The sequence below is a fragment of the Paroedura picta genome, chromosome 2 (genome assembly GCF_049243985.1).
Source record: "Paroedura picta isolate Pp20150507F chromosome 2, Ppicta_v3.0, whole genome shotgun sequence".
NCBI classification, from domain to species: Eukaryota; Metazoa; Chordata; class Lepidosauria; order Squamata; family Gekkonidae; genus Paroedura; species Paroedura picta.
In genome coordinates, this window is record NC_135370.1 from 1466284 (window position 1) to 1480668 (window position 14385).

Genomic DNA, 14385 nt, shown 5'->3' on the forward strand with positions numbered 1-14385 from the left:
TGGAACCCTTAGAAGGGTATCTAAGCTTTGGAGAGGATGCTCTCTGGGCATTGTGATCCCTGAAGTTTGGGGGTCTCCTGAGGGGAAAAGTGATGAGCTGCTTCTTTAAACAATTTGTCTCAGAGCTTGGAGGCTAAGCAGGGTCACCCATGGGGAGCCGTTGGATGGGAGACGGCCAAGGAAGACGGGTTGCTATGCAGAGGAAGGCCAGGGCAGACGACCTCTGTGCAGCTCTTGCTCTGAAACACCATGACCTTGGGTGTTGAGGAGCCACTTGTGATTTGACACCACATCATTATTATTGTTCTCTGTTTGTATCAGGTGTTGTCAGTGATGTCAGATGAATCTAGGGTGAGGACAATTCCAAGCACTGCTCCCCATTGACAGCTGTGGGGGTAGCAAGTGTTAGGCATAAAGTGAGGGCTCAGAGACTTTGCTCCAACAGCGTTTGGATTTCTTGTTGTCATTTGTGCCTTTTGTAACACAAAATGATAAATTAACTTTCTAAGGGTTGGTCTGGTTCCTTCTTGCTTTTTCAAAGGGACCCTGATTCAGCCGTGCTGGAGTTTCCTGGCCTCAGCAAGGAGCTGAGCCTGGTGCTGGACATGCATCGCTCTGACAGCCAAGCTGAAGAAGGAGAGGATGACAAGGCAATCTTGCCAGAGAAGCCCAGCTTACAAACAAAGAGCACTGGACATATATCAGTAGGTTTCACAATGTGCAGCCAAGAACTCTCGAAAACTCATGTAATCTGAGTCCAGAGGATTTGGATGAGCAGAGTTCAAATTAACATGAAGCAAGGCGAGATTCTGGAGGACCATGAGTGGTCAGCAAGTTGTCTATTTTCCACATTCATGTTATATTCTTACCATCATGTGAAGAACATTCATTGTGACCTTCTTCCTCAAACACTAAAACATCTTGCCCCATCACTTGGGTGGAGGAGAGTAAACAGTATGCTGGTCTTGAATTTGGGAAGTGATCCAAAGAACTATGAAGCTGTTAATTAGACAGTGCCCCCCAACCCCTGGTCCGGTGACCGGTACCAGTCCATGGATCAGTAGTTACCAGGCCGCGGCTCCTCCTCGTCCTCTTCCCCGGCTGCTCCCTCGGGGTCTGCCCTGCCACTCTGCCTCTGGCTCACCTTTGGTGCTCTCTGATGACCACCATGGCTGGGGCTCCCCCTCGGTGTGGCACTGCACAGCTGCTGCTGGCAGCGCCCCCCAGCGGGCAGCGGGAAGTTGGGCACCTGCGGGAAAGCAAGTGGAGCAGGGGCTCAGGCAGCAGCGGCAACATCCCTCAGCAAAAGACTCCCCCTCCACCCCCCGGCCCTCAGTAAAATTGTCAAGCGTTGACCGGTCCCCGGTGATAAAAAAGTTGGGGACCGGTCAAAGTTGGGGAATTAGAATACATAATAAAAATAATATAATTATAAATGCTTCAGTTATGATTGGTAGGTGGGGTAACACTAGTGGGACAAGTGGGTATTAGCATGAATTTGCCAGATCTCTGAAGCTGAGCAAGGTGAGTCCTTGGAAGGGGGACCTCCAAGGAAGGTTCTGCAGAGGAAGGCCACGGCAAACCACCTCTGCTTCTGGCTTGCCTTGAGAACCCCTTGCTGGGGTCACCATGATTTGGTAGCACATTCCACAAAATGCTAGATGTTTCCAAAGAAAGTAAACAACCCGAGGGGAGATTTGATTCCCCTTTCTTTGGGCAGGACCCCTCAGCGTTCGCTGGCAGGGGCTCATGGGAACTGTAGTCCATGGACCTCTGGAGGGCCGCAGTTTGACTACCCCTGCACTAGAACAAGCTTTCTTCTCCAAGCCAACCTGCACAACTTCTCTGACTCCAGACACCAAGCTCTGCCAGTGTATGTTCCGCTGTTTTTCTGTTGACCTCTTTCCCTCTTTGCTAGTGGCTTTTGGGCTGCTGGCAGTGGAGCAGCTGGCATTTGTGCCCAACTCGGCACCCGTAAAGAGCAAGGGTCCAGGAGGACCTTAAAGACTAACAACATTTGTGCCAGGAGAAGAATCATGGCTCACTGCTTCAGATACTCACATTACAGGAGTATCTGGAAAAGTTAAGGACATGGATAAAATTGAAAGGGTACAGAGGAGAGCGACGAAGATGATCTGGGGCCAAGGGACCAAGCCCTATGAAGATAGGTTGAGGGACTTGGGAATGTTCAGCCTGGAGAAAAGGAGGTTGACAGGGGACATGCTTGCCCTCTTTAAGTATTTGAAAGGTTGTCACTTGGAGGAGGGCAGGATGCTGTTTCCGTTGGCTGCAGAGGAAAGGACGCGCAGTAATGGGTTTAAACTACAAGTACAACGATATAGGCTAGATATCAGGAAAAAGTTTTTCACAGTCAGAGTAGTTCAGCAGTGGAATAGGCTGCCTAAGGAGGTGGTGAGCTCCCCCTCACTGGCAGTCTTCAAGCAAAGGTTGGATGCACACTTTTCTTGGATGCTTTAGGATGCTCTGGGCTAATCCTGCGTTGAGCAGGGGGTTGGACTAGATGGCCTGTATGGCCCCTTCCAACTCTATGATTCTGTGATTCTGTGTTCCTGGACTCTGGCTCTTTTCCACTGCTACAGACCACTTGGCCATAGGAGGGTGTTTGGAATTTGGGGACCAGTCCTGAGGTGAGTGGAGAGGACATTCCAAGACTGTTCAAGACCACTTTAGTCCTTGGGGGGGGGGGAGAAATCCCATCAGTACACAACAATGATATAATTTCTGAGGCACTAACATTGCAATTTATTTACTCATTTTATTTCCAGGCTGGCAATGGCTTAAGAAACAAACGGATTAGCAGGCAGAAGAAGCCTGATCTGAGGAAAGTGGGGCCCAAGTCAAGAGCACAGAAGAAGAGCTTGACGGAAGAGGCACACCAGAGCAGAGCAAATTTTGTTGTAGGTACGAACACAGTCGGGATGTTTTTATACCAATGAATGCCCTCGACTGTCCTCCTGACAGCAGCTGTCAGAAAGAAAAGGTTACAAAGAGAAATTCACAGATTTAGGAGATTAAATAAATGGCAGGGAAGGGCTTTTTTCAGAGCATGATGCTTTTCAGCTTAGAAAAAGGAAAGAGCGGATAAGATCAAAGTTTATGAAATAGACTAGCTTTAAAGCCGTATGTTTAAATACAGCGAGCTCTAGCATCTCCGTTCCCCACTCGCCTGGCAGCCCTCCCACCAGCTTCCCCGCCCTGAAAAGGCCTGCCGCAGCCTGTGCAAGGATTGGGGGGTGTTTTCAGGCCAGGGAACTCCCTTCTTTCAGCCCCCAGGCCCACCGACCTCCTCTCCCAGCGGCAGTCAGCAGGAGCATACTGGCATACTGGAACTGATTGCGCCAGACTACCCCCCGCCAGGTTTGGCGAGGGCTTGTTCGGCCTCTGTTTCCGGTCCACAGGCCAATCAGGACAGGCACAGCTGATTGGCCTGTGGGCTGGAAACAGAGGCCGGACTGGCTCCACCCAGGAGGCCGCTGCTCAAATATAATAAGAGCAGCTAAGTGTTAAAGATAGTTGAGATGGAGAATGGGGATAGAAGTGTTTTCTCCCTCTCTGTCGATACTAGAAGTGTCCTCTGAAAAGCAGTCCTTTCTATTACATCTCTGCAAAGGGGTTGAGTCATATATTCCCAACACAGAGCCACAGTGTTCAACCTCATCTGTGGTAGGGGAGGGGAGGGGAGTACACTGAGTTAGCAAGAGCCTCATTTATGTTTCAGTGCACCCTGGAACTTCTTTAACAATATTGCTGTAGTCCAGGGGTGGCCAGACTGTGGCTTTCCAGATGTCCATGCATTATAATTACCAGTATGCATGGGCTCATGGTAATTGTAGTCCATGAACATCTGACAGGGGCTCAATATAAGGTGCAGTTGAATTTACAACTATAGTCCACTGTTGAATGAAAAACTGACTTGGGAATAGGATGTTGAGAGCAGAGAAGTGCTTATCCCTGAGAGGCATGTAACTTTTTCCCTACAGTTCCTCTGCTTCAAATTGTCATCCCAGAAAAAGAAGAAGAAGAGTTGGTTCTTATATGCCACTTTTCTCTACCTGAAGGAGTTTCAAAGCAGCTTCCAGTCGCCTTCCCTTTCTCCTCCCCACAACAGACACCCTGTGAGGGAGGGGAGGCTGAGACAGCCCTGGGATTATTGAAGAAGAAGAAGAAGAATTGGGTCTCAGATGCTGCTTTTCTCTACCCGAATGAGTTTCAAAGGGGCTTCCAGTCGCCTTCCTTTCCTCTCCCCACAACAGACACCCTGTGATTAATCACCTTGTGCATGGGTGGGGAGGCAGCTGGGGGAGGGTATTTGAACTAGGGAGTCAGTGAATGTGGGAAAAATTAGCCCATTGCTCCTGTTTCTCTGCTTTTAATTACCCTGCGATAGGGCAGCGTTTCATCAGCAAAAGACAGCTGAAGTAATTTATGCAAAGTTTTTTTTTGGGGGGGGGGTAAAAAAATCCCAATTCTAAATGTTGCTTTGGAAGCAGCTGCCACCACACCACAAGGATATTCACAGTATGGCGGAAGATGTGGCAGCCATTTTGTGGCTGGCTTTACCTCCTGTGGCAGCCATTTTGTAGCTGTGCCCACCCCACTTTGTCAGAATTCCCAACAGTTGAGGGCCTCTCGTTTACGTGTATGAAGGGATCTTGTATTTATGGTTTTAGTATATTCTTATGGAAATTTTCTATTACTTGGTCAACTATTGAGTACTATTGGAATAGTTTTTAGACAATTCCACATGTTTGAAGTATTTTGTGATTCTGCATTCTGTATTCTGTGATGAATATATGTATCTAGTGTTTGTGAAATAATTACTTAATATAATAATAAAATCCTTTAAAAGTTTTTTAAAAGACTTTCAGGCTACTGGTACACACATTTGAGGGTGAGGTATAATTTGGCCATGACCTAACAAACAAGCAAACACCCAGAAAACCTTGAGCCACAATTGCTTGACATGTTAGTAATGTTATATTTGACATTCATCCTTTTACAGGGAAACCCAAACAGAAAAAGGCCATTGGGAAAAAACCTTTCTCCAAGGAGAAGAAGGGAGATGGCAAAAATCCAGAGGTTCCCGAGCAAACAGAGGAAGAGGAAGAGCGGAGGGAGGTGGAGACTGAAGTCGAGCACTTTGATTCTGACGCCGAACAGGATACCTTGGGAAGGACTATGGAAAGGACTTCTTCTCTCAGCCTTAGAGAAGAGGACTCCTTGCCTCCTGAGTATGACCAGCCTTTTCCTGCAGATGTTGAGCATCCACCTGGGTCTCATTCAGATGGGGCTCAGGATATCCCCACTGGAAGCCCCCCAGCAGTTGGTTCCCAGATGGAGGGAGGGCCAAGCAGTGGCCTGCATGAGGTAAGAGGTGCCCTTTCAGACGGAGAGACATGGAAGCAGTTGTTTTCTGCACTGCATGTTCAGCAGATTTGAGCTTGTTTGCACTCTTCTTCTCGCCAGACCTCTCCTAGCTGTCATTAACTTCAAAGTAGGCTGTCACGGGCCACAAACAAACAAAAAGGTGCTCAGACAGGCCTCGCTGGTGGTCCTTTTCCTCTTCCATGCCATTGGTGAGGGTGCAATTTATTAATTACCATCTTCAACAAAGAGAGTTAAGTTGCTCCACCCCATTTCTCTCCTACCTGCCCAATGTTTGTTCTATTTAGTCTGAGGAAGAGGGCATGCATCAAAAGCTCACGCCCTGAATAAATCTTTGTTGGTCTTCAAGGTGCTTAATTTTTGTTGTGCTGCTTCAGACCAACATGGCTATGGACTTTAATCCATGTTTTAGCTCTGCTTTTAATAGGTTTAATAATGATTATTGGTGGTTTTAATGGTTTAATAATGTGGCTTTATTGTGTATGTTTTAATTAGTTAGTCACCTTGGTGTCTGAATCCTGCTCTTTCGGCCATTATTTCGCAATGTTTCTGTGTCTAGAGATGTAGAGTGTCAGCCATACAGTTGTTGGAGTTGACCAGTCCAATTGGTCATGTTTTATTGCCCAACCTTGTCACTGCATCTTTCCCAGCCCTGACGCTTCTACTAGACCAAAAAACTACCCACCTGAAACATACCAACCCAAAACCTAACCCTAAGTTGAGAACAGATGAAAATCCATATTTATTTTACATGATTTTTACATACAAAATAATGAGAAAAATATTTAGACATACCACGACCTTTTCCAAACATCTCACTTCACCCTGCCCAGCCCTAAGACTTACACTAAAACAAAAAACTACCCAGCCTGAACCATACCTAACCTAACCCTCAGTTGAGAACTTATGAGGATGAAAATCCCTATTTTTAACTTAAATTTTACATTAAAAATAATGTGAAGAAAATATTTAGACATCCTACGGCCATTCCCAACAATGACATCACATCTTCCCCAGCCTTAACACTCCCACTAAACCAAAAACTACCCACCCTGAACCCTTATGTAACCCTAAATAGAGGAAAATCCCTATTTTTACATGATATTTAATGTAAAATAATGTGAAAAATATTTAGACATCCCATGTTCTTTCCCAACTATGTCACCACATTACCCCCAGCCCTAACACTCAAAATAAACCAAAAAAACTACCCAACACGACCCATGCCTACCCTAACCCTAAGTTGAGAACTTAGCCAGATCAAAATCCCTATTTTTACATGATTTTTAATGTAAAATAATGTGAAGAAATATTTACACATCCCTTGGTGTTTCCTAATCATGTCATTGCATCATGACCAGCCCTAAGGCTTCCACTAAACCAAAAAAAAAAAAAAATCACCCTGAATTCTACCTACCCTAACCCGAACCTTAAATTGAGAACTTAGTTGGATGAAAATCCCTATATTTTTACATATATTTTACATATAAAATATGTGGAAAAATATTTATAAATCCTATTGGCCCTTCCCAACCATGTCACTTCAACTTCCCCTGCCCTAACGCTTCTACTAAACTAAAAAACTACCCTGCCGGAATCAAACCCACCCTTATGTAATCCTAAATTGTAAAATTAACAGATGAAGATCCCTATTTTTAAAGTTAATTTAAACATATAACATAATGTGAAAAAATATTTAGACATCTCATGGCCATTCCCAACCATGTCACTGCACACTTTTCTTGGATGCTTTAGGATGCTTAGGAATGATCCTGCGTTGAGCAGGGGGTTGGATTAGATGGCCTGCATGGCCCCTTCCAACTCTATGATTCTATGATTCTATCTTTCCTAGCCCTAATGCTTCCACTAAACCAAAAACATACCAAACCCGAACCCTAAGTTGAGAACTACACCGGATGAAAACCCCTATTTTATTTCTACATATTTTTTTATATGTAAAATGATGTGAAACAATATTTAGACATGTCATGTTCTTTCCCAACCATGTAACTGCTTCTTCCCCAGCCCTAACACCCCCACTAAACCAAAAAACTACCCACCCTGAACAATACCTTCCCTAAATTGAGAACTTATGTGGATGAAAATCCCTATTTTTACATGATTATTATGTAAAACTAGAAGATAAGCCCGCTGTAGGCGAAATACAGCGGGCGCTAGCAGTCTCTCCCCCTGCCCCCCGGGGGGCTATATTCCCAGGCTCACCTGTTGGACCGCAGGAGAAAGAGAAGGAGGCCTGCAGGGAGGAGGAGGAGGAGGAGGAGGCGCAGAAGTAGAAGGCTCGCATGGGGGGGGGGCGTATCTGAGGCCGCAGGGAACGCAAAGGAGCACAGGCTGTGTGCTCGCTGGGAATCGGCGAAGGCTTTTGGGCACGGGCGGACTCCGGGCGCGTAGCAAGGTTCCGAGAGCACGGGCGCGGTGCTGCGCAGCCATCCCAGAAGCGTTCGGGCTCCGTCCGGCTCGTGGCGTCGTTGCAGAGTTCGGGGAAGGCATGGGCAGGGTGCTCCTGTGCCGTCTCCAAATGGCTTGTTCCTCGGCTGTCTTGCGGCGACGGCTCAGCCTTAAGCGAAGGGCAAGGAGCACGGGTGGCACATCCCGGCTCCCTCATCGTTGTGGGGGTGGGCCAGGCAAAGGAGCAGTCCCTTCGGCTGGGGTGAGGGCTCCCAATGTGGGCAGCAGTCGGCGGCCTAGAGGAGTGGAAAGTGTAAGGAGGGGATGCGGTCAGGTCGCTTCGTACGCCGTAGAAGAAGCCGCGCCCCCCCCTAGCCGCCAACATCCCGTGTCAGCTGGGCGCGTCCCTTGGACTTCTCCCAGGGTCAGGAGCAGCCTCGCCACGTCTGTGACGCGGCGAGGCTGCTCCCAGAGGCGGGAGAAGGGTGCGCGCCCCCCCCAGCCACCCGGCCGCGCTCCCCCAGTGGTGAAGGCCAAGGGATGCGCAGCAGGGAGCCCCCGGCAGCCACACTCATCAACAATTCTCAATAATGTATTACCATAGCAACAAAAAAAGCTGGGACAACCTGTGGCTGAAAAATATTCAACAATGAACAATCTTGAACAATTGACAATGCTAAACAATCAACAATTCTCAGCAATGTATTACCATGGTAACCAACAATGCTGTGGCTAAACAATGTTCAACAACGAATAATCCTCAATTTGAAAAATTAACAATGCTAAACAATCAACAATCATGAACAATATATTACCATGGAAATCAACAACCCTGTGGCTCAAGAATGTTCAATAATTAACCCTGTGACTCAAGAATGGTCAATAATTAACAATGAACAGTCTTGAACAATTAACAATGCTAAACAATCAATAATCCTAAACAATATATTACCATAGCAACCAAAAATCCTGTGGCTCAACTATGTTCAACAATGAACTATCCTCAATTATGAACTGTCTTGAATACTCCTAAACCTCAACAGTCAACAATCTTGAACAATGAACAATGCTAAACAATCAACAATAATGAAAAATCATAGCAACAAATTTTTTTTGCCAATCATGTGGCTCAAAGATGTTCAACAATGAACAATACACAATTATGAACCGTCTTGAATACTCAACAATGAACAGTCCTGAATATTTAACAATGAACACTGTTGAACATTTAACAATGCTAAACAATCAACAATCATGAACAATATATTACCATAGCAACCAACAATCCTGTGGCACAACAATGTTCAACAATGAATAATCCTCAATTATTAACAGTTTTCAATAATCCTAAACCTCAACAATGAACAATCTTGAAACATTAACAACGCTAAGCAATCAACAATCATGAAGAATATATTACCATAGCATGCAAAAATCCTGTGGCTCAACAATGAACAAACCTCAACAATGAACAGTCCTGAACATTTAACAATGCTAAACAATCAACAATTCTCAACAAGTATTACCATAGCAACAATGCATTACCATAGCAACAAATTTAGGAACAATCCTGTGACTGAAAAATACTCAACAATGAACAATCTTGAACAATGAACAATGCTAAACAATCAACAATCATGAACTTTATATTACCATAGCAACCAACAATCCTGTGGATCAACAATGTTCAACAATAAATAATCTTCAAATATGAACTGTCATGAATACTCCTGAACCTCAATAATGAACAATCCTGAACAATGAACAATGCTAAACAATCAAGAATCATGAAAAATCTATTACCTTAGAAACCAAAAATCCTATGGCTCAACATTTTTCAACAATGACAAATCCTCAATTATGAACAGTCTTGAATAATCCTAAACCTAAACAATGAACAATCTTGAACAATTAACATCGCTTAACAATCAACAATCCTCAACAATCTATTACCATGGCAACCAAAAATTTTATGCCTATCCTGGGGTTCAAAAATGTTCAACAATTAACAAGCATAATGGAAGATTCATTCAGAGATATGATATAACTGTAGTCAATGCCAATTTGTTGGAGTGTAGTCAGGATGGTAGAGAACCATTTAAATTTAAAAGAGTCTCTCAATAAACAGGCCAATAGACTATCTGATCGAACTGTAAAATGCAATTTTAGCCAATATTTGAAGGTAGAAATCCAGGCCTTAGTTTCAAGAAAATTATGGCCGATTTCGAGACATAAGGAGGATTAAGGGACACAACTTTGGAGTTCCCAAAATCTGCCAAAGAAAGGCAGACTGTAACCTTTCCAAGCTGAGATCCACAGAGGGATGCAGTATAAAATAAAATGAACAGTCTTCAATAATCCTAAACCTCAAGAATGAACAATCTTAAACAATTAACAATGCTAAATGATCAACAATCATAAAAAATATATTACCATAGCAACCAAAAATCCTGTGGCTCAAGAATCCTCAACAAAGAACAATCTTGAAAAATTAACAATGCTAAACAATCAACAATCATGAACAATATATTACCATGGAAATCAACAACTCTGTGGCTCAAGAATGGTCAATAATTAACCCTGTGGCTCAAGTAAGGTCAATAATTAACAATGAACAATCTTGAACAATTAACAATGCTAAACAATCAACAATACTGAACAATCTATTACCATAGCAACCAACAATCCTGCGGCTCAACATTGTTCAACAATGACTAATCCTCAATTATGAACAGTCTTGAATACTCTTAAAACTCAACAATGAACAATCTTGAACAATTAACAATGATAAAAAAACAACAATCCACAACAATCTATTACCATGCCAACCAAAAATGTTATGCCTATGCTCAAAAATGTTCAAAAATGAACACTCTTGAACAATTAACAATGCTATACAATCAACAATCCTGAACAATATATTACCATACAAACCAACAATCCTGTGGCTCAACAATGTTCAACAATGAACAATCCTCAATTATGAACAGTCTTCAATAATCCTAAACCTCAATAATGAACAATTTTGAACAATGATAACAAAATAAATAATCCTCAACAATGTATTACCATAGCAACCAACAGTCCTGTGGCACAACAATGTTCAACAATGAATAATCCTCAGATATGAACTGTCATGAATACTCCTAAACCACAACAATGAACAGTCCTGAAACATTAACAAAACTAAACAATCCTGTGGCTCAAAAATAGTCAACAAAGAACAATATTGAATCCTATGTCTCAACAATGTTTAACAATTAACAATCCTCAATTATGAACTGTCTTGAATGCTCCTCAACCTCAACAATGAACAGTCCTGAACAATTAACAATGATAAAAAATCAACTATCCTCACTAATCTATTACTATGGTAACCAAAAATTTTATGCTAATTCTGTGGCTCAAAAATGTTCAACAATGAACAATCTTGAACAATTAACAATGCTATACAATCAACAATCCTAAACAATATATTACCATAGTAACCAAAAATCCTGTGAGTCAACAATGTTCAACAAAGAAAAATCTTGAACAATTAACAATGCTAAACAATCAACAGGCATGAACAATACATTACCATGGCAACCAACAAACCTGTGGCTCAAGAATGGTCAATAATGAACAATGAACAATCGTGAACAATTAACAATGCTAGACAATCAACCATCATGAACAATATATTAACATAGTAACCAAAACTCCTGTGGCTCAACAATCTTAAAAAATTAACAATGCTAAACAATCAAAACGCATGAACAATATATTACCATGGCAACCAACAAATCTGTGGTTCAAGAATGGTCAAAAATGTACAAACTGTCTTCAATAATCCAAATCTCAACAATGAACAGTCCTGAACATTTAACACAACCCTGTGGCTCAGGAATGGTAAATAATGAACAATGAACAATCGTGAACAATTAACAATTCTAAACAATCAACAATCAAGAACATTACCATAGCAACCAACAATCTTGTGGCTCAACAATGTTCAACAATGAATAATCCTCAGTTATGAACTGTCCTGAATACTCCTATACGTAAATAATGAATAATCTTGAATAATTAACAATACTAAACAATCAACAATTCTGAACAATATATTACCATAGCCACCAACAATCTTGTGGCTCAACAATGTTCAACAATGAACAATCCTCAATTAAGAACAGTTTTCAATAATCCTAACCCTCAATAATGAACAATCCTGAAACATTAACAAAGCTAAACAATCAACAATCATGAAAAATATATTACCATAGCAACCAAAAATCCTGTCGCTCAACAATGTTCAACAATGAATAATCCTCAATTATGAACTGTCATGAATACTCCTAAACCACAACAATGAACAGTCCTGAACCATTAAAAATGCAAAACAATCAGCAATCCTCAACACTCTGCTACCATACCAACCAAACATTTTATGCCAATCCTGTGGCTCAAAATGTTCAACAATGAACAGTCTTAAACAAGTAACAATGCTAAACAATTAACAATCATGAACAATATATTACCATAGCAAACAAAATTCATGTGACTCAACAATGTTTAACAAAGAACAATCTTGAACAATTAACAATGCAAAATTACAATATAATACCAAGCCAACCAACAACCCTGTGGCTCAGGAATGGTAAATAATGAACAATGAACAATCGTGAACAATTAACAATTCTAAACAATCAACAATCAAGAACATTACCATAGCAACCAACAATCTTGTGGCTCAACAATGTTCAACAATGAATAATCCTCAGTTATGAACTGTCCTGAATACTCCTATATGTAAATAATGAATAATCTTGAATAATTAACAATACTAAACAATCAACAATTCTGAACAATATATTACCATAGCCACCAACAATCTTGTGGCTCAACAATGTTCAACAATGAACAATCCTCAATTAAGAACAGTTTTCAATAATCCTAACCCTCAATAATGAACAATCCTGAAACATTAACAAAGCTAAACAATCAACAATCATGAAAAATATATCACCATAGCAACCAAAAATCCTGTGGCTCAACAATATTCAACAATGAACAGTCCTGAACATTTAACAATGCTAAACAATCAACAATTCTCAATAATGTATTACCGTAGCAACAAATTTTGGGACAATCCTGTGGCTCAAAAATATTCAACAATGAACAATCTTGAACAATGAACAATGCTAAACAATCAACAATCATGAACTTTATATTACCATAGCAACCAAAAATCCTGTGGCTCAACAAGGTTCAACAGAGAAAGACTTTGAGCAATTAACAATGCTAAACAATCAAGATGCATGAACAATATAATACTAAGGCAACCAACAACCCTGTGGCTCAAGAATGGTCAATAATGAACAATGAACAATCGTGAACAATTAACAAGCCTTATATACCGCCCTCCCTGAGCCTTCGGGGAGGGCGGTATATACATCTAAAAAATAAAATAAATAAATAAAATAAACAATTCTAAACATTAAACAATAATGAACAATATATTACCATTGCAACCAAAATTCCTGTGGCTCAACCATGTTCAACAATTAACAATTCTCAATTGTGAACTGTCTTCAATAATCCTAAATCTCAACAATGAACAATCTTAAACAATTAACAATGCTAAACAATCAACATGCATGAACAATATATTACCAAGGCAACCAACAATCCTGTAGCTCAAGAATGGTCAATAATGAACAATGAACAATCTTGAATAACTAACAATGCTGAACAATCAACAATCCTCAACAATATATTACCACAGCAACCAAAAATTTTATACCAATCCTGTGGCTCAAAAATGTTCAACAATGAATAATCTTGAACAACTAAAATGCTAATAAATCAACAATAGTGAACAAAATATTACCATAGCAACCAACAATCCTAGGGCTCAACAATATTCAACAATGCGGCTCAACAATGCTCAACAAAGTACAAATTTAAACAATTAACTATGCTAAACAATCAACAATCGTGAACAATATATTACCATGGCAAGCAACAACCCTGTGGCTGAAGAATAGGCAACCATTAACAATGAACAATCTTGAACAACTAACAATGCTAAACAATCCACAATACTCAACAATCTATTACTACAGCAACCAAAAATTTTATGCCAATCCTGTGGCCTGAAAAATGTTCAGTAATGAACAATCTTGAACAATTAACCATGCTAAACAATCAACAATCATGAACAATATATTACCATAGTGACCGACAATCCTGTGGCTCAACGATGTTCAACAATGAACAATCCTCAATTATGAAAAGTCCTGAATAATCCTAAACGTCAACAATGAACAGTCTTGAAAAATTAACAATGCTAAACAATCAACAATCATGACCAATATATTACCATAGCAACCAAAAATCCTGTCGCTCAACAATGTTCAACAATGAACAATCCTCAATTATGAACAGTCTTGAATACTCCTAAACCTGAACAATGAACAATCCTGAACAATTAACAATGCTATACAATCAACAATCCTCAACAATCTATTACCATAGCAACCAAAACTCCTGTGGCTCAACAATGAATAATTCTCAACTGTCGAATAC

At 41.2% G+C, this 14385-nt stretch overlaps 2 protein-coding genes across 16 annotated transcripts in view; one reads left to right on the top strand and one right to left on the bottom strand.

Moving 5' to 3' along the window:
* The window catches only part of KIAA2012 (KIAA2012 ortholog), a 98063-nt gene that overhangs the window by 69949 nt on the left and 13729 nt on the right, over positions 1–14385 (top strand). For all 11 annotated transcript variants that reach the window (XM_077319176.1, XM_077319175.1, XM_077319170.1 and 8 more), the window contains 3 exons: positions 542–704; positions 2787–2922; positions 5024–5388. In XM_077319176.1, the coding sequence (XP_077175291.1) occupies positions 542–704; positions 2787–2922; positions 5024–5388 (664 nt within the window). The remainder of the gene's footprint in view (positions 1–541; positions 705–2786; positions 2923–5023; positions 5389–14385) is intronic.
* Positions 1–14385, bottom strand: part of LOC143828985 (uncharacterized) — a 44889-nt gene that overhangs the window by 17407 nt on the left and 13097 nt on the right. For 3 of the 5 annotated variants that reach the window (XR_013227959.1, XM_077319178.1, XM_077319180.1), the window contains exon 2: positions 7630–8111. Coding sequence is in view for 3 of the 5 variants with exons in the window: in XM_077319178.1 (XP_077175293.1) it covers positions 7630–8111 (482 nt within the window). In the remaining 2 variants the exon portion in view is untranslated. Of the gene's footprint in view, positions 1–4979; positions 5521–6775; positions 8112–14385 lie in introns of those variants that run through there. The other 2 variants (XM_077319181.1, XR_013227960.1) reach the window with 2 other exon arrangements.